General features: G+C 36.9%; 1 protein-coding gene across 3 annotated transcripts in view; it reads left to right on the forward strand.

The window, feature by feature from the left end:
- Glra2 (glycine receptor alpha 2) overlaps positions 1-16,623 on the forward strand; it is a 186,455-nt gene extending 169,832 nt beyond the window's left edge. For all 3 annotated transcript variants that reach the window (XM_076918275.1, XM_034486206.2, XM_034486207.2), the window contains exon 10: positions 15,084-16,623. In XM_076918275.1, the coding sequence (XP_076774390.1) occupies positions 15,084-15,362 (279 nt within the window). In that variant the 3' untranslated portion in view covers positions 15,363-16,623. The remainder of the gene's footprint in view (positions 1-15,083) is intronic.
- The last annotated feature ends 4,097 nt before the right edge of the window (positions 16,624-20,720 follow it).

The following is a 20,720-nucleotide window of genomic DNA, read 5'->3' on the forward strand; positions in this document are numbered from 1 at the left end:
TTTCTATATTCTGGAATAACTCTCTCATGCATTTTGTTTTACAAAGTGTGCATTTTCTTCTGAGAGTATTAATAAAGCAGATCAAAATTTTATATAACTTGGGTGATCGTTAGCTTAACATTGTGCCCAGTAAATACTGATAAAAAGTAACTTGGTTCTTTAGTAACTGTGATGTGTTTTATCAAGTTTTCCCCAATTACAAACTCAAAGCTCTGAAGTAAAAAAGATTCCAATTTCCCCTAAGCCATTTGGCTTTCAGACCGGGGTTTTCTTCTACTTTCTGAAATGTCCAGAAGACTGGATCTAGATTAAGAGAGAAAGGTTAGAAATTCTTTGAGAGAACAATTGACCTAGGAGGTATAGAAAGGGCTGCATTAGATGAAGAGAAAACTATCACATAGGAGACAATTGCTCTCTCCCTCATTTCCTCCATGAAGAGCCATTATTCAGAATCAAAAGTCTTATTCTCAACAAAATAACTGACTATTTGGATCCAGGAAATGTCCCAGGGAGTACTGTTACAGAAGTGACTTGGGTACTATCCCAGAAAGTCAGCTTCTGCTGAGTGATGCCAATCATAGAAGTCAGCTATCAGAATCTAGAGCTCTTTACCACCTGTTCTTTAATATGAATGAGAAAAAAATAAATAATACAAAAGAAAAAAATGAAAATAAGCATTAAAACCCTAACTGGCCCCTACAGTTATACTAGGGGCAAGAGTGTATCACTGATGATTTACATATAGCCTTGTATAAATTAGTGTTAGTACCATAAATACCCTCATAAACTTTGGATAACTAGTGCTCACCTAAATACCCCATATCTTTGGCTCCGTGTATCAATAATCTCTCATACTGTATTTAGATATCTAAAAATCTTCATATTTTAAAAAGATAACAAATGTTTCAAAGTGGTTATTATTCATCATTGCGTTTCCAGTGCTTACTCTATTATAAGAGTTTCTTTATTAAACATCAGCATTGATTGATAAGTAGAACTAATGGTTGCAGCATCCTCCATTGGAAGATCTGAGTGCAATGAAGGTTTCAGTGGATCAAGGTAAAAAAAAATAGCCAGTCACATCTAAGAGATACTTCCATTTCTCTTCTTTTTGTCTCTTTGATAGCTTCTTTACTGAACAAAGTAAACCAAAAAGTGGATATTGATCCCATGATCTTGTCTTAATTCTTACAGATATTGCCATGCCAAGTTTTACCTGTGACTGATAGTTTTATATTGGAATGTCTAAAGTATTTGAAGAGCACAGTCATCAGTCCTTTTGCAATCATTGCCTATAAATCTGCCTGCCTTAATATTCATGTGTACATATTTTCCTTTGTTGTTTAGAATATTTCCTACTACAGTGTTTAAACTGTGATTACGTTTAACTATATAGAACATAAACGTTGTAGATAGGGTTGAGTATAAATCACTTTATGTGGGTCAAATCTAGAATTAAGTGAACTAGGGTTTAGTAGCAAATGTCAAGTCGATCTACAAAGTTAAAAAAAATCCACCAGGCAATCAACAAGGACTTACCAAGGATTTATTAAGTACATATTAGAAACCCAGTTCTGAATCCAATATCAAAGAGATTACACACAAATTTATATCTTTTGTGTAGCTCAGATATATATTTCACAAAGAAACACACTTGTACTTTATCTTGTAACAGAAATTGACTGATGAATAAAATGTCATTCTTGGAAATTATTACCTTGAAAATATCAGGTTATGACATTGGTTCATTTGTGCTACCATTTTAGAGGTGAAGCAAGAAGTGTACTTTTTGAGCAGGAGTTAACATTCTCTATCAAAAAAAATATATTAGTTCTTCAGTAGTATGATTTCTCTAACAGGGTGAATACTGGAGCCTAAGGCAATGATGCTGAATCTCAGATAACTAAGGAAAGATACAGGCAGCTCATCTCAGAGAGGCCAGATTACCTGTCATGGCTTACAGAACAATTTTCACCATTGTTGTTTTTAGATTGACGTTCCAAAAAAAGATTTGCTTATGATTTTTATGAGTGTGTGTGTGAGAGAGAGAAAGGGAGACAGAGAGGACAGAGATAGAGAGGGAAAGAGACAGAGACAGAGAGAGAGAGAGAGAGGGGGGGGTTTATGGCACCACAGCATGCAGGTGCCCTCAAAGGCTACAGGGCATTAGATTCCCTAGAACTCGAATTACAGGCAATTGTGAGCTACCTAATAGGGCTGGTGCAGGGAATTGATGCTTAGTCATCTACAAGAGCAGTAAGCACTCCTAACTGCTGAACCATCTACACAGCCCTAGAGATTGCCATTTTTATGTCTATCTTAGGTGTTTTTATGTTTGTTTTATTTTTGAAATTATACTATATTTACATTTCTTCCTTCTCTTTCCTCCTTCCAAACCCTCCCGTATGCCCCTCCCAACTCTCCTTCAAATCCATGGCCTCTTTTTTCCACTAAATGTTTTTGCATACATACATGCATATGCATATACATATATATTCCTAAATACAACCTTCTCGATCTGTATAATATTGCTTATATGTGTGTGTTTAGTGCTGACCATTTGGCACTGGACAACCAACTTTTAAATCTGAAAAAAAAAAAAAAAAACCAGAATCAGGGACTCACTCATGCCTATATTTTCATAATGTTTCTAATTTTATTTTATGCCAAGATTAAGTACTAGCCATTAAAACTGAAAAATTGGCAAACCAATGACCCAAACAGCCTGTTATAGTATCTTAGTGTTATAAATCACTTCATACTCAATGACACAAACAACCAACATAGTGCTGTGGTTGGGAGTTTGGAACGAGCAGGATAAGGTTGACTTTTTACTGCTATATGATTTCTGAAGTCTCAGCTGGAAGACTCAAAGGTCGTCTCTTATTTGACAACTGGGAGTTAGGCATCCGTAAACTTATTCACTCACATGTCAGGTGTCTAGATTGGGAGCTCTTGGGACTAGGACTGCTAATTAGAGAGCCCATATTTGACCTTACCACACATGTTAGGTTCCTTTTAATGTGGCAGCTGCAGGGTAGCTGAGCTTTTCATATGCTAGCTCCTGAGACCAAGCACAGGCGAGCCACGGTACAGGAAGAAGCTCTGTCTCTTTTTGCACACTATCAGGGGAATTCATAAAGTGTCATCCTACTGCATTCTTTCAGCTAGAAGCATGTCACAGGCTTTCCCGACTCAGTATGTGGGAATATAGATCCCTAACACTCTGCAGGAAGAGTTTCAAAGTCTCATCAAAGAAAACATATGTATGGGAGATGTGATAGAAGTCATCTTTGACAAATTCTTCTCCAGTATCCTTTTGTCAAAGATGACTTCTCTCAGGCACACAGATCATACTTGCTTTTAGTCTCAATGACCGAAGAAATGCACATCTACATGAATAGTAAACTAGAAAGCTGTTTTTCTTTTGTTGGTGTTGTTAATGTTGCCATTTTCTACATAAGAAAAACTAACTGATAATGGATAAGAAGCCTCCACCAATGAAAGTGAATACAGTTATCGAATTAAAACACATTTCAAAACTCAGATCTTATCCTTTACCTCAGAGAAGACACCTCAGGTTAAGCTCTGTGAGCAGAACTTGCTATGAAACCTTGTGACCTGAGAAATGAAATATCTGCCCAGAATATCCAACAAACAATATAGAGATATATGTATTGCTACACTTCTATTCAAAATCAGGGAAAATAAGTAATACAAAGCAATCATTGATTAATGGCAATTCTAGAATATGGAAATGCTGGAGTTAGCAAGTCCCTGACTAGGGATGTATCTTTGGGAGTTGTTTGCTATGGTTTTCCTCTCTGTTCTCTGAGGGTTTATTCTGTTATTTTAGTGGTGTTTCTTACTAAGACACAACATTTGTTTATAACTAAGAGGCTCTTTTAAACTATTTTCCCCACCATCAGAAGATTAAGGGCTCAAAAAGTCTTTTCATTTTCTATCATCTTTGTTGCTTTCAAGCCAAGCAGATAGAAGTCTCTTACCTGTTGGAGCTTTGGGGATATCAATTTATAATTCATGTCATTACACACAAGCCATATCCACAAATTTCTTCAGGATAAGCCCAGTATCTATTTGACAAGAGCAGATTTTAGAGATGTACTGCACAGCATGCTTAAATTAAAAATTATGTGTAATGTATTTTATAATGGCTAAGACAACTATGTAGATGCTATTATCCCCCCAAATGATAAATATGCTACAGGATGATTTAACTTGATGCAAACCTTCCAAGTGATACATTTATCAAAACCTTACATTATTCTCCATAAGTCCACATTGTTATTACTTGTCAATTAAAGATAAGCCTTTCCTGAGCAGGCATGGTGGTGATCACCTGTATTCTATGCACAGCAGGGACTGGGACAAGAGGATTGTGAGTTTGTGGAAACTCTGGTTACTCAGTGAGACAATAATACGAAAACAGAAAGAAAGCTAACATTCTTGACCACAGGTTCCTTCCGTATAAGGCTTCTGTGCCACAGACCCTCGGTGTTCTTAGCAGTTTGCTGTTTGAAGGACAGAATCTTCCAGGCATACTCTAGTAAGTTCTAGTAAGACTTGCTGTCAGTTGAAGTCATAAGGAACTTGTTTAGATATTTCTTGAGTTTTACAGACCCACTGTTAATCCTTTATATATCTTCTAACTTCTAGCTGTACATTTAATACCCATAATATTCTATCTGGAAATCTCTGTAGCTGGATTTACAATATGTATTTTCTATTTTCATGTTAGCACAAGATATAGTGAGTGAACTGTCCACCCTTTCCTACATTGCAACAGTAAGTGCTTCCTTCCCCTTCCAGTCTTCCAACCATGTCACTGAGCCTCTTCCAGCATCTGCCTGGCACCTGGTCCCAGATACAATGCTACAACATTTAGCTTTGGAGCATACTACTGATTATGTAATAGCTATTTGTTACTATATGATAAATCACCCCAAATCTTTATGACTTAAAATAACAATATTATATATTTAGCTCTTTTTTTCTCACAGTGTCCATGTGTCAAGAATTTGGAAGGTCCTGCCTGAGTCATTTCAGCTTAGGGTGTGACTTTGGGTACAGTTTGATGGTAGAAGGAGCTGAAACACATGGGAGCTGGCCAGACATCTTTCTCTTCTCATCTAGTGTCCAAGTTTGTTTATTTGATCTCTCCACATGGGCTCATTATTTTTTATACATTTTAATTGACTCAAAGAAGCTAGACAACTGACTCATAGGTCTAAGTATACATTCCAGCAAGCCAGAATGAAATGCCAAGCTTCTGAAATTACTTAGTTTCAGTTTCATCAGATTCTGCTGATTAGAAGCAAGTCAAAGGTCCATTTGAGAAGATATGTAGACTCCTGTGATCAGTGGAGGGATCTCCAGGATAAGTTTATGGGATCCCACCCAAAGGCTTTAAGGGGCAGCTACTTTATAAAGTATTGGAATGTTCAGCTGAACATCAGGTGATCTTTGGACTCATAATGGATTTATTTTGAATCCACGAACATTTGCAAAAGTTGTTCTAGCTAAAAGAAAGAAATATAAACAAAACCTGAAGGAATATGTCAAATTTAAACTTCAAGTGTTTGGGTTAAAAGTTGACATTTACCATAAGTTGTCTTTAGAAAAATAGTCTGGAAAATAGTTTTAGGTAGAAAGATGGGTGGTCATGAGTTAACACATAAACAGGTATAAGCCTCCAGGTAAGTTGGTCCTAAGCATTTACTTCTCAGTCATATTTTTCCTCAGTCCAAAATGATATTCTTTTACTGTCTTCTTTCTTATTGACTGGCACAATCATCCATCTAGTGATTTGCTATTATTATTATTTTCTTTAATCGTTTTTCCAATCCAGTCATTATTCCCTCCAACAGTTTCTCATCCAATTCCTCCTCCCTCTGTCTCCAAGAAGATGTCCCCACTCCTTTACCCCCTACCCCACCCTGGCATGCCACCCCATTCTCTGGGACCTCAAATCTCTGGAGAGTTTGATGTGTTTTCTTTCACTGAGGCCAGACCTGACAGGCCTCTGCTGTATATGTGTCGGGGGCCTCATATCAGCTGGTGTATACTGCCTGGTTGGTGGTTCAGTGTCTGTGAGATCTCAGGGATCCAGTTTAGTTCAGATTGCTGGTCTTCCTATGGGGTTGCCCTCTCCTTCTCAACTTCTTCCAGACTTTCTCTAATTCAACCACAGGTATCCCCCACTTCAGTCCATTGGTTGAATGTAATTATTTGCATTTGTCTCAGTCAGCTGCTTGTTAGGCCTCTCAGAGGGCAACCATGCTAGCTAGGCTCCTGTCTGTAAGCATACCATAGCATCAGTAATAATGTCAGTCCTTGCAGCCTCCCCTTGAGATGGATCCCAATTTGGGCCTGTCACTGGACCTCCTTTTCTTCAGTCTCTTCACCACTTTTGTCCCTGCAATTCTTTTAGACAGGAAAAATTTTAGGTTAGAGTTTTTTTACTATGAGATGGCAACTCCATCACTTACCCAATGCCCTGTCTTTCTACTGGAGGTGGACTCTACAAGTTCCCTCTCCCCACTGTTGGGCATTTCATTTAAGGTTCCTCCCAGGTCTCTGTTACATTCTAGAGGGTACCTTCCAACCTCTCACCTCAAAAGTTTGCATATTTCCATTCATTCTACTGGTGTTCAGAGTTTCACTACTGTTCCCCCACCCCAATATCTGATCATTTTCCCCTTTTACCCTCCTCTCCCCCCAGGTCCCTCCCTCAATCCCCCTGTGATTGCTTTCTTCTCCCTCCAAGTGGGATTGAAGCATCCTCACGTGGGCCCTTCAGCTTGTTAATCTTCTTGAGTTCTGTGGATTTTATCCTGGGTATTCTGTTCTGTTTTGGCTAATATCCACTTATTAGTGAGTACATACCATTCATGTCCCTTTGGGTCTTAGTTACCTCACTCATGATATTTTTTAGTTACATCCATTTGTCTACACAACTCATAATGTCCTTATTCTTAATAGCTGAATAGTATTCTATTGTGTAAATGAACCACATTTTCTATATCCATTCATCGTTTTGGGGACATCTGGATTGTTTTCAGCTTCTGGTTATCACAAATAAGGCTGCTATGAGCATAGTGGAACATGTACCCTTGTGGCATGGTGGGGCATCTTTTGGGTATATGCCCAAGAATGGTGTGACTGGGTCTTCAGGTAGATCAATTTCCAATTTTCTGAGGAACCTCCAGATTGATTTCCAGAGTGGTTGTACCAGTTTGCAATCTCACCAGCAATGGAGAGGTGTTCCTCTTTCTCCACATCCTTGCCAACATGTGCTGTCACCTGAGTTTTTGATCTTAGCCATTTTGAATGGTATAAGGTGAAATCTCATGGTCATTTTGATTTGCATTTCCCTGATGACTAAGGACTTTGAACATTTCTTTAAGTGCTTCTCAGCCATTCGAGATTCTTCTGTTGTGAATTCTCTGTTTAGTTCTATACCCCCTTTTTTTTTCGATTGTGTTGTTTTATATTTTTGGAGGTTAGCTTCTTGTGTTCTTTATATATTTCAGATATTAGCCCTCTAATGAATGTGGGGTTAGTGAAGTTTTTTTCCCAATATGTAGGTTGCTGATTTGTCCTTGGAAGTTGTTCTTGACAATTTGAATTCCATTTTAGAAATGTGCAGGTGAACTTTTGCATGTGTGTAGGTGTGTGTTATATGCATCTGTGTATATAATTCTGGTTAATTACTGTTTTTCCCAGTAGAATGCAGACATTAAGAAAAAGCAGAGATTTTTACCATCTTATTCATTGCCATCTCCCTACCATTTGCCTTGTATATAATAAAATTTCAATGAATATTGGTAAAAAATATAAATAAATGAATGACATGTAGTTCATAAATGAAACTCAGAAATCTCTTCTCCAAAAATTAATAATAGGAATGCATAGTGGGGCAGGTATATAATCTCAACATTTGGCAGACTGAGTCAGGAAACTCTGAAGGTAATGATGAGTCTTGGTCACAATGTAAGATTGTGGGGTTTTTTAAAGCAATTATATCAATATTCTATCTTGAAAAAATAAATGATCTGTGGGTATTAATTTCCTGTAGAAAACTTATCTTTCATAATCTGCTCAAAGGGCTGAAAATACTGATTTATTTTACTGCCTGTCATTAAATAACAAGGAATAATAACTCTATTATTAATTTCAACATTTTTGAAAATTTAATAAGACTTATCATCCATAATTGTGAAAGTAAATCACTTGGGGCTTGACCTAGACAAAAGTTCACAAAAGTCAAAGACTTCTAGTGTTTTCCAAATCATACAGGGTGCATTCAAACCAGCCTGGCCTTGAATCTCAGCTTTACCATTTATTAATAATACAGCATTTCAAAACCATGTAGTATCTCTTGGCCTCATTTTCTCTTGTGATTTACAAGGTTGTTCTTCCAGTGAGGCTGACTACATATAAAAGTATATAATATGTAGTCATAATCAATAAATTCTATTTATATATCATTCATATTTACCAATTTATAGAAACTTAAAATATAGAAGAAGGAACTGAGGTTCCCTCCAAATTGAAAGAAAAAATCTCTTAAGACAATAAAAATATCCAGGCTTATAATTAAGCTAAGCATCATCTAGCCATCATTTTTGGAGGATTTTTTCAATGAAAATTCATTGTGTTTGGACTCACACAGTTTTCCAAGCAGGGCTAGAGACTCCATTACGTCCTTGTATTGATTGAGGCACACTAGCCTTGAGTTCCAACTGAGCAATTTCCAGTTATTGCAGAAGAAACACTAGATCCAACCAAAGAATCTGGGTGTGGAATGTGAAGAAAAGATACTTCCCCTACCCCAGCATTTAGAAATCCTCCATTTTTACTGGGACATGAAAGTCTGAGTCTTGAGGCACACTACAGTATTTTTTTAATGACATGTTCTTTAATTATATTGAAATCATTTTCCTATAACAAGTTCACTGTGCTGTAATTCGAGATAGTTTCAGATTCGATTTATTGCCAATGCAAGAACGGGCACATTTAATGGCATGTAAAAACAGATGCACAAAATAAACAATAATAGCAATAAATCTCTAATGATTTTCAGTGCGTATGCAGTAGTTTCTACGGCAGACCAATTTGGAGATACTATCAATGCAGGAGATAGCAAATGAATGCATTGAACCATCCACCAGATGAGGCAGTTTCTATAGAAATGTTACTAATCAGCACAGAATAAAACAGGGAAGCTAGAGGTGTTTGGCGTTTGAAGCTCAGTGATTGAAGATGATGGATTGGCAGAAATAGTTAACAATTCTCAGCTAATTAAAAAGAATGGAGCTGTGTTAAAAATTCCTTCTTAACTGGAAGGGTCTGACTTACATTAATTGGCATATTTACAGGCCATGTATACAAATTGGTTTTTATTTTAGCTTCAGTTTACCCTTGACTCAGTAGAACACTCATTTCCATTTTGCCCTCACATAGGAATCTTACCATACTTCCAAAACATTTTGTTCTGAACTTACTAGAAAATAAATTAGCCATTTAGTGTAACAACAACAAAAATCTAACTCGGTTGCCATAATGTTTTTCAAAATCAAAACCATTTCCTTTGATGTGGGTAGCTTAACCTTCTCTGTTTAACTTTAACAGCACTAAATAAGTCATAAAAGTAAACAAGAAGACCCTTAACCTAGTATTCATATCGCCTGTTTATCAAGAATTTGGTGGATAATTTCTCACTACAGCAGATAAATTTTGCGGTAGCAATTTTTAAAGAACTAATTTAATTAACCATAACTATGCTCAGAAGAATATTTGAAAAACTGTTGAATGAATGAAGAAATAGTTTCCAAACATAGGGGAACCCTCTTAAGATTCCATCTTGCTCATTATTCACCAAGTTTCTATTAAATGCCCACAGTTTGCATGACAATGTATAAAATAAAGCTATTCAAGCCAAGTATCCTTCTATTCTACCTCTGGTACTTAATTGAATGAGTTAATCTCTTCAGTTGTCCATTCACAGTGTGAGTGGAAAGGCTAGAGAAATTCTATGAATGAGGCACTCTGAAAAGAAACATGGATGTGCATATTTAAGCCTTTTTTGTTTTATGTGCTAAAACCAGGATACTAGCTAACTACTCATATTTTTATTTCAGAACTCAGGAACTTAAATGAATATTATCTCACTCAAGCAGTGATATATGCTTACTTATGAGTTTCTAAATGGTCTTAAAGGGAGAATAGAAATTTGTGAAATTCTGTAGTCAGGGAAGGAAGAAAGGCACAATAAGCTTGGACAGATAAAGAGAAACATATGGTAAAGGGTTGCTTCCATTTCAAAATTAATTTTAGACTTACTAATATGCAAATTCACTGTGCGTTTTAAAGTCAGACATTAAAATTCATGAAAGCCAGTGGTTTCAAAACCTTTTACATTAGAACCACTAGATAAAACCTGCAGGTCCTAAATTCTGACTCCCAGAGTGTCTTATCTAACTGGTCTTGCAGGCAGGGAATGTAAAGAGAGGTACACGGGAGCATATTTGCAAACATCTCCAGCAGCCACAGCAGGGATCCATGGCTCTAGTGCAATCTTCACATTTTTGGCATGAGGCATCTGTGATCTGAAAAACATAAGTACACTGCCTGAGATCAACAGTTTATAAGCCTTCTCCCAGCAACATCTAAGACCAAAGTATCCCAATCCCAGTCTGGATCTCCATAGCGTGTTTACATAACTCCCATTCTGGTTAATGATAGTTAGAGTTGAGCAAATAATTTTCCCTGCTCACTACTCACTCTCATCCTGGGAAGTGTTTCCCTGTCCTAACAAACTGTCTCTAGTTTCCCTACCTTAAAGTATAGTAGTTAGAAAAGCTGAGGGTGCCTACAAGCAATATGATGAGTTGGTCTCCTCCTCCTCATAATGCATGTGCTGCCCCTTTCCTGCATGAAATAAGTCTTCAGACAGTTATGAAGGCACTGTCATTGTTGACACTTATGTTTACTCCATATTTAAAACATTTATTTGAAACTTTGGACCTGTTAAATCATTCACACACTTTCCAATTTAACATTTTATTTGAATGAGCTATTCATGTCTTCTAACTTGTCTTCAACACTTGTGAGTCTTTCTTTCATGTATTATAGTCTATTGGTGAGGCTGACATCTGAAGCTTTTTATGTTCAGCTTTATTTTAATCTGGTTTTCCTTAAGTGATCCTATTTCTTTGTTAAGTTCTGATTTTATGTCTTGTTTTCATTATTTCATTAAACTGCTTTTTAAAGACTTCATTGAGGGATTTACTCATATCATCGTCGTTAACATCCTTGAATACAGTAATAATTGCTATTTTGAAGTCCTTTTCTTGTCCTTCAGATATATTGCATTTCTCAGGATGTTTAAAATAGAGAAACAGACTTCTGGTGGATGTATTTTTTTGCTGCTCATATTTGTGCTTTTGCACTGGGATCTATGCATCTGGAGTTATGATGTTTGATGTGTTTCTTGGTGTTGATATCTAGTCTTGTCTTTTGCAGTAGATATTTTGTTCTTTGGTTGCTGTTGCCTACTCTGCATCTTAGGCAGATCTGGTGGCTGTGGAGTCTCTAGTAGAGAGTGCTTCTATGGGTTGGTGAGTGACAGAAAGGAATGAAGACAGGCTAGGATGAAAGCTTGAGAGGGGCCTCTGGATAGAGCTCAGGGAACCCTGGGTCCATTCCAAGAGATGGGGTCCCCAGAGAATGAATGTAGAGTGGGCGACCCCCCCCCACAGGCAGGCTTCTATGAGACTAACTCTGGAGAGATCATAATAGAGAATAGGAAGGATTTTGAAAATCTCCTACCCGAGTCTCAGACTGGTGTGGCTATTAGTCCCTGGTAAAAAGTGTTTCTGGGGATCTGTGACTGAAAAGGAATGAGATTGGCTAGAAGGTAAGGCTGAGGGGCAAAGACATAAACTGGGTCTTCATCAAGACACAGACTCTCCAGGGAATGGGGGTGGGGTCAGAAGAAGGCCTCCTGTAAGCAGGCTGCTACAGAAATATAGATGTCTAAGTCATTCACAGTTAAAGAAAAGAAAAAATATAGCATTTCAATCTGTGCCCAGTTTGACCATTTTTTACTGAGTTCCTGCAGTTGTGCACATGGGACTACTCAGATGTCAGGCTGAATATTCTTTGCCAGATTCTATATAAGATAATACCTTTAGGTTATCTTTCCCATTGCATTCTAAAAATCTATACATGTAGAGCTCCTCGCCTCCAAATACATGAACTGTCTCACAAACTCTAGCTGAATTCTTGACACAAAATCAACTCTCAACAATTAGTTGCTGAATGAAGACTTCATTTGCTTTTAGTAAGCCATGGAATATCAATCATGAAACTCACTTCTATAGGATAATCCAGCAGGAATCACAGTAAGGAAGAATGGCTTTATAAAGTAAAGTTTCACAATTACTTTATATAAGAACTTAGGTTATAATTAATGTACTTATTGACTGTATATTTGTTGATAAGAAAGATGAAGAATTCATGCCTGGTACTGTTGTTAATAAGGGCAACTCCCCGTGGCCATTAAGGTTAAGGACTCTAAAAGAGAACCTACTACTCTCACTTTCATAAGCCAGTATAATTCTCAGTAACATTTTAAAGATGTATTCGTATAACCACAAATAAGTGTACCTTTCACCTCTTGTCAAAGAAGCTCCATTCTGCAGCAAATAAAGACCATTACACAACCGGTCAAACTGCAGAGAACAAATGGCTGTGGGGTGCCTATCCCCAACAGATCTATCTGCAACATAACCCTCATACCTAACACTCAGGGGACATCACACAAGAGGAGGTAGAAAGAGCCAATGAGCCAGAGGACCAGGACATCTACTGTTAAATAGTATAATGTATGTCTGACAGAGAGTTTCACTGATTAAAAATCTTAAAACTGTGGTCGCCTAAACAAAACCTCACAATGACAACACTAGTTGATATTTCAAAATGAATATAAGAAATCTCCCAAGGCTCCATTTCTAGATGAAGAGCTAAAGACCATTAGTGGCTGTTAAGAGGGGGAGAATCACTCTCCATGGATGACCCCTTGATAAGTTATCCAATCTCAGATGGTCATCCCTAGACTTGTGTACACATAAACAACACTAGACAGAATCAGCAGAATGTGTTTACATAAACACACAGGTGCGTCACACACACACACATGCACACACACACGCACACATACACCAATAGATAGTCATTAAAGAAGAAGAGGCCATGAATTTGAGAGGGGCACATGGGAGAAGTTCAAGCAGGGAAGTGTGGGGTGAAATGCAGCACTCAAGTAGGAAATTCTAAAACAGTAATAAAATAAGCATAAATATCACTGAATAACTAAGGTATCAAATGAATGAGCCTTCTGTTTCCTAGTCTGACTTTCCTAGAGATCATATATACATATATATATGGCATAAAGTGTCTAACAATTACTCACACGTACTAGCTCTCTAGCTCACATTCTAAGTCATTGCCAGGCTGCAATGGCATATTTAGCCATGTTTTGGGCATTATCACCAACAGCACTTTATCACAATGGGCCGTGTTGTAAAACCAAGGCTCTAAGGACTCTACAGAACTGTATTATTCATTTTCAAGCAGCATGTATTTCTCATAGAGGGAAGTAGCATGTACTAATCTCTGGCTAAGTAAGACACATGGAAGTCAATCTGTTTTCCTTCCTGTCTTCTGCAATGGCTCATCTGAGCACGTGAACTATAATCTACCCTAACCATTCTGGAGTGCTTACACGTCTCTTTAATCCATGCACAGCTGTCTCTCTCTTCATTTTGTACTCAATGAAGTTCTCTAAAAATATCTATTCTTGCCTCTACCTATCTAGGTTCTCCTGTGACTTAAAAACCCTATTTGAATGCACTCGGTACAATCTGTCCTTCTCACTCCATTTGGGATACAGATGAGCTTACATTCATAATATGTTCAAAGTTCTTTATTTGGCACACTTTTTATATGTGACTGAAGGTACTACAGACATGTAGTTAACAATGATAAGTAATAGTCATACAAAGTTTTTTGTATTTTGGGAAACATAGCCTTACCATTATTAGGTAAGCTTAAAAGTGCAGCAGAGGATTATATAGTACTGTAAGAAGTAAGCCAGCTAAAAGGAAAGAGAATTTGATCCCTGACTATTTATAGATAAGTTGGTATCAAGTAAGTCATTAAATCCTACCATTTGATTTCCTCTTTTGACTCAACTTTACACTCTGATCCCATTTGTCTCCAAGGTGATTTGCCTTTCAGTCCAAGTGATAAAAACTATTTTCTGTCTTGCATCTAATTTGTGAAGAAATAATCAGCATGAAACACCACTGGTATTGACTAAAATGGTATGCTTAACTATGGTAAAGTTATGGTAAAGATTCTTACTGGCCAAAGAATCAATATTAAAAATCAATACTGGTGTTTGTGCTACAGATGATATACATGACAAATGATGAATATGTAATCTCCACTGTATAGCTAAAATGAACCAGGGGGTCATAGGAGAAACAATATAATTAAGGGATTTGTCTTGAATCAAATGTTAATTAAAAATTGAACCATAAATGGGTCATGGTACTAGAAGTTTTTAACTCAAGGGCAAGTATATAATGATAATTCAGAAAAGATGTTTTGGGTGAACGAAGGAATGAATGAATGGTACTCTTCATAAATTTATAGTATAATACTAAAATTTTGGAAACTGGTTTTAAAATAGTCTAATCAAATCTATAGATTGGTAAACTAGATTTGGAAAACTCAATACTGAATATTGCATAATTGTTGGTGTTTGTTGATTAATTAAACTGATTACAAAGTCATTATTTTTATATTTAATTTCTCTACTTGAAAAGTTAATGAATTATATCTATGCTATAAATAATTGAATTGAACTCAAAAGAGCACTCTCTATTTCAAGAACCTCCTACACTAACAGTTAACTATAATTCATCTTTATAATTCTAAGAAACCTTCCATCAAAATTGACTGACAATCTGTGCTTCTTGTCTCTATTATGTCAGGAAGAAGATGTTACTCGTGAAAGTCGTTTTAACTTCAGTGGCTATGGGATGGGTCACTGCCTCCAAGTGAAAGATGGCACAGCTGTCAAGGCTACACCTGCCAACCAACTTCCACAACCCCCAAAAGATGCAGATGCTATCAAGAAAAAGTTTGTGGATCGGGCAAAAAGAATTGACACCATATCTCGAGCTGCCTTCCCACTGGCCTTCCTCATTTTCAACATCTTTTACTGGATCACATACAAAATCATTCGGCATGAAGATGTCCACAAGAAATAGATGTACCCTATTGACCCTGGGACCTTCTTGCCTAAGTGTTGTGCTTGTAAATACACAGTAATAGTGTCTTTATATCGCTTCGACAGAGAAGAACATTGAGGGAGGGGGAGGGAAATCATGAGGGTGGGGTTTCTGGCACCTACATGAAAAAAGACAGGTTCTATGGGCAGTGAAGAAAACTGCACAAAATTAAGGTGTTGCAGAATCACATGAGAATAGCTCCCATCCATAGTCTATAGCATTGTTCTTTCAGATGACACATCACTCAGACATGATGTGCAAGGTCAAGTTCTCGAGGGCTGATTATCTCATGGTTTGATTTGGTGAGTTCTGGTTCTGAAAGATTAGTTTAATGCACACACAGACACACACACACACACACATACACACACACACACACACACCCTGAAAATGCTTGCCATCTGACAATAGTGATAAGTATATAATAAATTGAGGACCAAACTTTTTCAGGAAAATGCTGCCTCGTTTTTAAAAACAAGCCTCCTGAGCTATGATATTTACAATGTCTGTAATTAGTGTTTCACCCAAGAAATCCTTTTGTGGGTTGTAAATTCTTTCTATGTATCCGGAAAACAACAACAAGATAAACACAAGTGACAAAGAACAGATTTCTACTCTACTGTCTGTGTAGGTGTGCACTTTGATATTATCTTTCTTTCCTAGATGTAAATTGGGGGTTTCATTGTGTATTGCGTAATTGATTTACTGGTATATCTTCTTGAAACAAATGCTCATTTTATTTTAGATCAAGTTAGCATACTATGTATATTTTTTCACTTTGGCTATATTTATGTGTGACTTTAAGTGCCCAAGTGTAACTTAGCTATTGCTGCCGCTAAGCCACAGTATTTATGAAGATGGTGTGTTGTGACTGGTGTAGCTCAGATTAGCTCAAACTTCCCATTTCTGCCCTCATTATAGCTGTAACTACTAGTCCTAATGTTGACTGACCTGTAATTTGTACTTTCCAAGTGAATATCGTTTTAATTATCCTTGATTAACTTAAAAAAATTTAAAACTGTACTGTGATTTTCATAACCCGTTGCCTTTTTGGTACCAGAGCTGCGTGGTTTGAATCTGGCTACATGTTTTAAGTAAGAAAAAAAAGATGTATTTTTGCTTACTCAAAAGACAACCTGTAAAAATATATGGAAATAATTACATTTTACATGTGCTGTAAAAGGGATTATTTTAAAAAAGCATTTGTTCAGTTTCAATAAAGATAAGTGTGCCACTAAGATATCCAGAGTCTTTCAATTTTTGTACTAAAATGTAAATCATTTGTGTGGCAATAATAACTTGGATGCTTTTGTGTGATCTTCCTCATAAACTTGAATCATTCATAAAGCCAATATACTATCTTTTTAATATAATTTTTATTATTCTTGAGAATTTATACACATACACAATGAAATATGATCATATATAACATCCAATTCCTTCCTTACACTTATTAATACTTCATCCCTAAGGTTCAAAGAACATTATAGAGGAAGAAACAAAAAGGACATAAGAATTGGAGGATGAGAAGGAATGCTATGAACTGCTGTCTGATGAATATAATAGAGTAATAGCTATTATATTCTTGATGCTTATACATGTCAAGATATACTTTCATTGTATAAATATGGAATTGTGTTGGGTAGGGTGATTCATGCCTGCAATCCTAGCACTCAGGAAGAAGAGTCAAAGGCAGATTATTATGTGTTGAAGGCCAGCAATGTACTCCATGAAAAATTACAGGAGAGCTATGTGATAAAACTCAAAACTCTACCACAAAATGAGAAAGGGGGGAGAGACAGAGAGACAGAGAGAGACAAAGAGACAGAGGCAGATTTTCAGAGGCAGAAAGACAGAGACAAAGAGATACTGAGACAGAGAGACAGCCAGAGACAGACACTGAAACAGAGACACAGAGACAGAAAGACAGACAGACAGACAGACAGACACACACACACACACACACACACACACACACACACACACACAAACACAAAGGGAGATGAGTGGCATTAGCAGTAGTAGCCAATGTGAAGAAAATTTAAAACTGGGTGCTTTATGTGAGACATGGAAAGTTTCCAAGCCACTGAAGAACAATAAAATCTGACAGTGAAATGTAGCTTATAAGATCATTAACTGTTCTTGTTACCCATCCCTATTTCCATCAGAAATAAGGGCTTAAGATATAAGAAAAATTCTGAGAACCTAAAGGAAATAGTGTTAACTCATTCTAACCTTGAAGATTTTCCATAACTAAAGGGATATTCAATAATATTCCCAAGGCGCACACTCATAAGTGAATGTTTGTGGCCTGGGAACTTATTTAAATACTGAAACATTTATATTGAGAAGGATATAGCAAAGTGGGCAGCAGTATGAATTTTGCAACAGAGACTAGCTCAGATGTCTATTAATGTTGTGATCTTAAATACTTAACTTCAAATGGTTCATAGTTTCAAAAGGGATTACTAAGGAAAATGAAGTTGAATCCGTTATTACCATGCTTAACCCATAAATTGTCAAACGCCAATAGATAGTAGAATAGCTGCTATTAAGAATGTAGTAAATTGTCCATTTCCTCCAGATTTTCTAGTTTTGTTGAGTATAGGCCTTTGTAGTGGAATATGATGATTTTTTTGAATTTCCTCAGTTTCTGTTGTGGTGTCTCCCTTTTCAGTTATGATTTTATTAATTTGGATACTGTCTCTGTGCCCTCTGGTTAGTCTGGGTAAGGGTTTATCTATCTTGCTGATTTTCTCAAAGAACCAACTCCTGGGTTTTTTTTTTATATATATATATATATATTGTATAGTTCTTTTTGTTTCTCATTGGTTGATTTCTGCCCTGAATTTGATTATTTTCTGCTGTATACTTCTCTTGGGTGTATTTGCTTCTTTTTATTCTAGAGCTTTCCAGTGTGCTGTCAAGTTGCTAGTGTATGCTCTCTCCAGTTTCTTTTTGTAGGCACTTAGAGCCATGAGTTGTTCTCTTAGCACTGCTTTCATGGAGTCTCACAAGTTTTGGTATGATGTGTGCTCATTTTCATTAAATTCTAAAAAGTCTTTAATTTCTTTCTTTATTTCTTCCTTGACCAAGTCATTGTTGAGTAGAGCTTTGTTCAGTTTCCACATGTATGTGGGCTTTACATTGTTTTTGTTATTATTAAAGATCAGCCTTAGTCCATGGTGGTCTGATAGGGTGCAAGGGATTGTTTCCATCTTTTTGTATCTGTTGAGGCCTGTTTTGTGACCAATTATATGGTCTATTTTGGAGAAGGTAGCATGAGGTGCTGAGAAAAAGGTATATTCTTTTGTTTTAGGATGAAATGTTCTATAGGTATCTGTTAAATCCATTTGGTTCATAACTACTGTTAGTTTCATTGTGTCTCTGTTTAGTTTCTGTTTCCATGATCAGTCCATTGCTGAGAGTGAGGTGTTGAAATCCCCCACTATTATTGTGTGAGGTGCAATGTGTGCTTTGAGCACACACTTCTTTTATGTATGTGGGTGCCATTGCACTTGGAGCATAGATGTTCAGAATTGAGAGTTCATCTTGGTAGATTTTTCCTTTGATGAGTATGCAGTGTCCTTCCTTATCTTTTTTGATTACTTTTGGTTGAAAATCGATTTTATTTGATATTAGAATGGCTACTCCAGCTTGATTCTTGGGACCATTTGCTTGGAAGTTTGTTTCCATGCTTTTACTCTGAGGTAGTGTCTGTCTTTGTCACTGAGGTGTGTTTCCTGTATGCAGCAAAATTCTGGGTCCTGTTTAGGTATCCAGTCTGATCATCTACATCTTTTTATTGAGGAATTGAGTCCATTAATGTTAAGAGATATTAAGGAAAAATGATTGTTGCTGCCTGTTATTTTTGTTATTAAAGGTGGAATTATGTTTATGTAGCTATTTTTTTGGGGGGGGGGGTTGTTGGAAGATTACTTTCTTGCTTTTTCTAGGTTGTATTTTCCCCCTCTTTGTGTTGGAGTTTTTCATCTATTATTCTTTGTAGGACATATTCTTCCCAGTTTGGCACAAATGCATTTTAAAAACCATAATCAAGGCATTTCCCTCAAACTAAAGGCTGTTTAGAAAGGATGTTTATATGTTGATGAGCCAGCATTTAGCACAGATGATTCTGAAATGAGGGACATATATTTAAAGTGGGAAGCAAAGCTGTGGGGTGCCCTTTGCATAGTGTGCTGAGTATTGGCCTTCTTATGGTCAGTCTCCGAGTTGTTTGTGTTATGGACAGACTGCAGCTTCACTGTTACCCCATGTCCTTAGAGCCATGAAACCAAGGGCAATTCAGATCAAGGATCAGAAATAACCCAGAGTTAAATTCAGTAGCTGCTGTTCTTTGAGGTGAAAAATCAAGAATTATAAAAAAGAAAAATTAAATAAAGGGAGGATAGTAAACTGAAATTCCCCTTTAAGACAAAAATCAAATCATGCCACTCACTTTGGCCTCTGTTGGCTTTCTGTCTTACTCAGAAAACAAGCCAGAGTCCTCAGTGTGATGATGCCTTCCTACCATGCACACCTGTTTCTTTCCCTTCAAGCATGAGCACCTTACTAGTTCTTAAGCAGACAATGTGGTCTCCACAGGACTTTTATCTTCTTTATGGCACACTATTTTCCTAGAGCAGAGGTTGACAAGCCTTTTCTGTATGGACTTGACAATAAAGGATGTAAGTCTTGAAAGTCTTTTCTGCAAGTACACTTCTCTGTGAACTGTAACAAAGAACAGTCACAAAGGACAATGAAACAAATACATGGGACTGTGCTCCATTAACGCTTTTCTCTAAAAGAAAGTAGCAAACAGATTTGGCCTGCAGGCAGTATGTTACCAATGACCCATTCTGTTACACACAGGCATGCAAGGGCATGCAAGCATGTGTGCGTGCACACACTCACTTACACGCATGCACAGGTAAATGCACACGCACTAGCAAATGCTCTTTCTCTCTCTCACACACACACACCACACATACACACATACACACATACACACATACACACATACACACATACACACACATACACACACATACACACACACACACACACACACACACACAATACCACCACCAAGGGCAGCTCCAGATTACAATGCAGAAGTTTTTTTGTGATATTTTCAAGGTCTATATCTGTGCTTGGCACTTGGTAGCTGTCTAATTGATATAGCATTTGTTTAGTGAATCATAGTTCACATTTATTAAGGAGCTAATTTAGAGTTTGCACAGGAGGTTTAGAGAAAGAACTAGGGAAACTTTTATTGCCTTGTTAGATAAAAATTGGAAGTTAAAATTTCACTAGATTTAAATCTATTTTTAAAGG

Source organism: Arvicanthis niloticus, chromosome X (genome assembly GCF_011762505.2).
Source record: "Arvicanthis niloticus isolate mArvNil1 chromosome X, mArvNil1.pat.X, whole genome shotgun sequence".
Taxonomy (NCBI): domain Eukaryota; kingdom Metazoa; phylum Chordata; class Mammalia; order Rodentia; family Muridae; genus Arvicanthis; species Arvicanthis niloticus.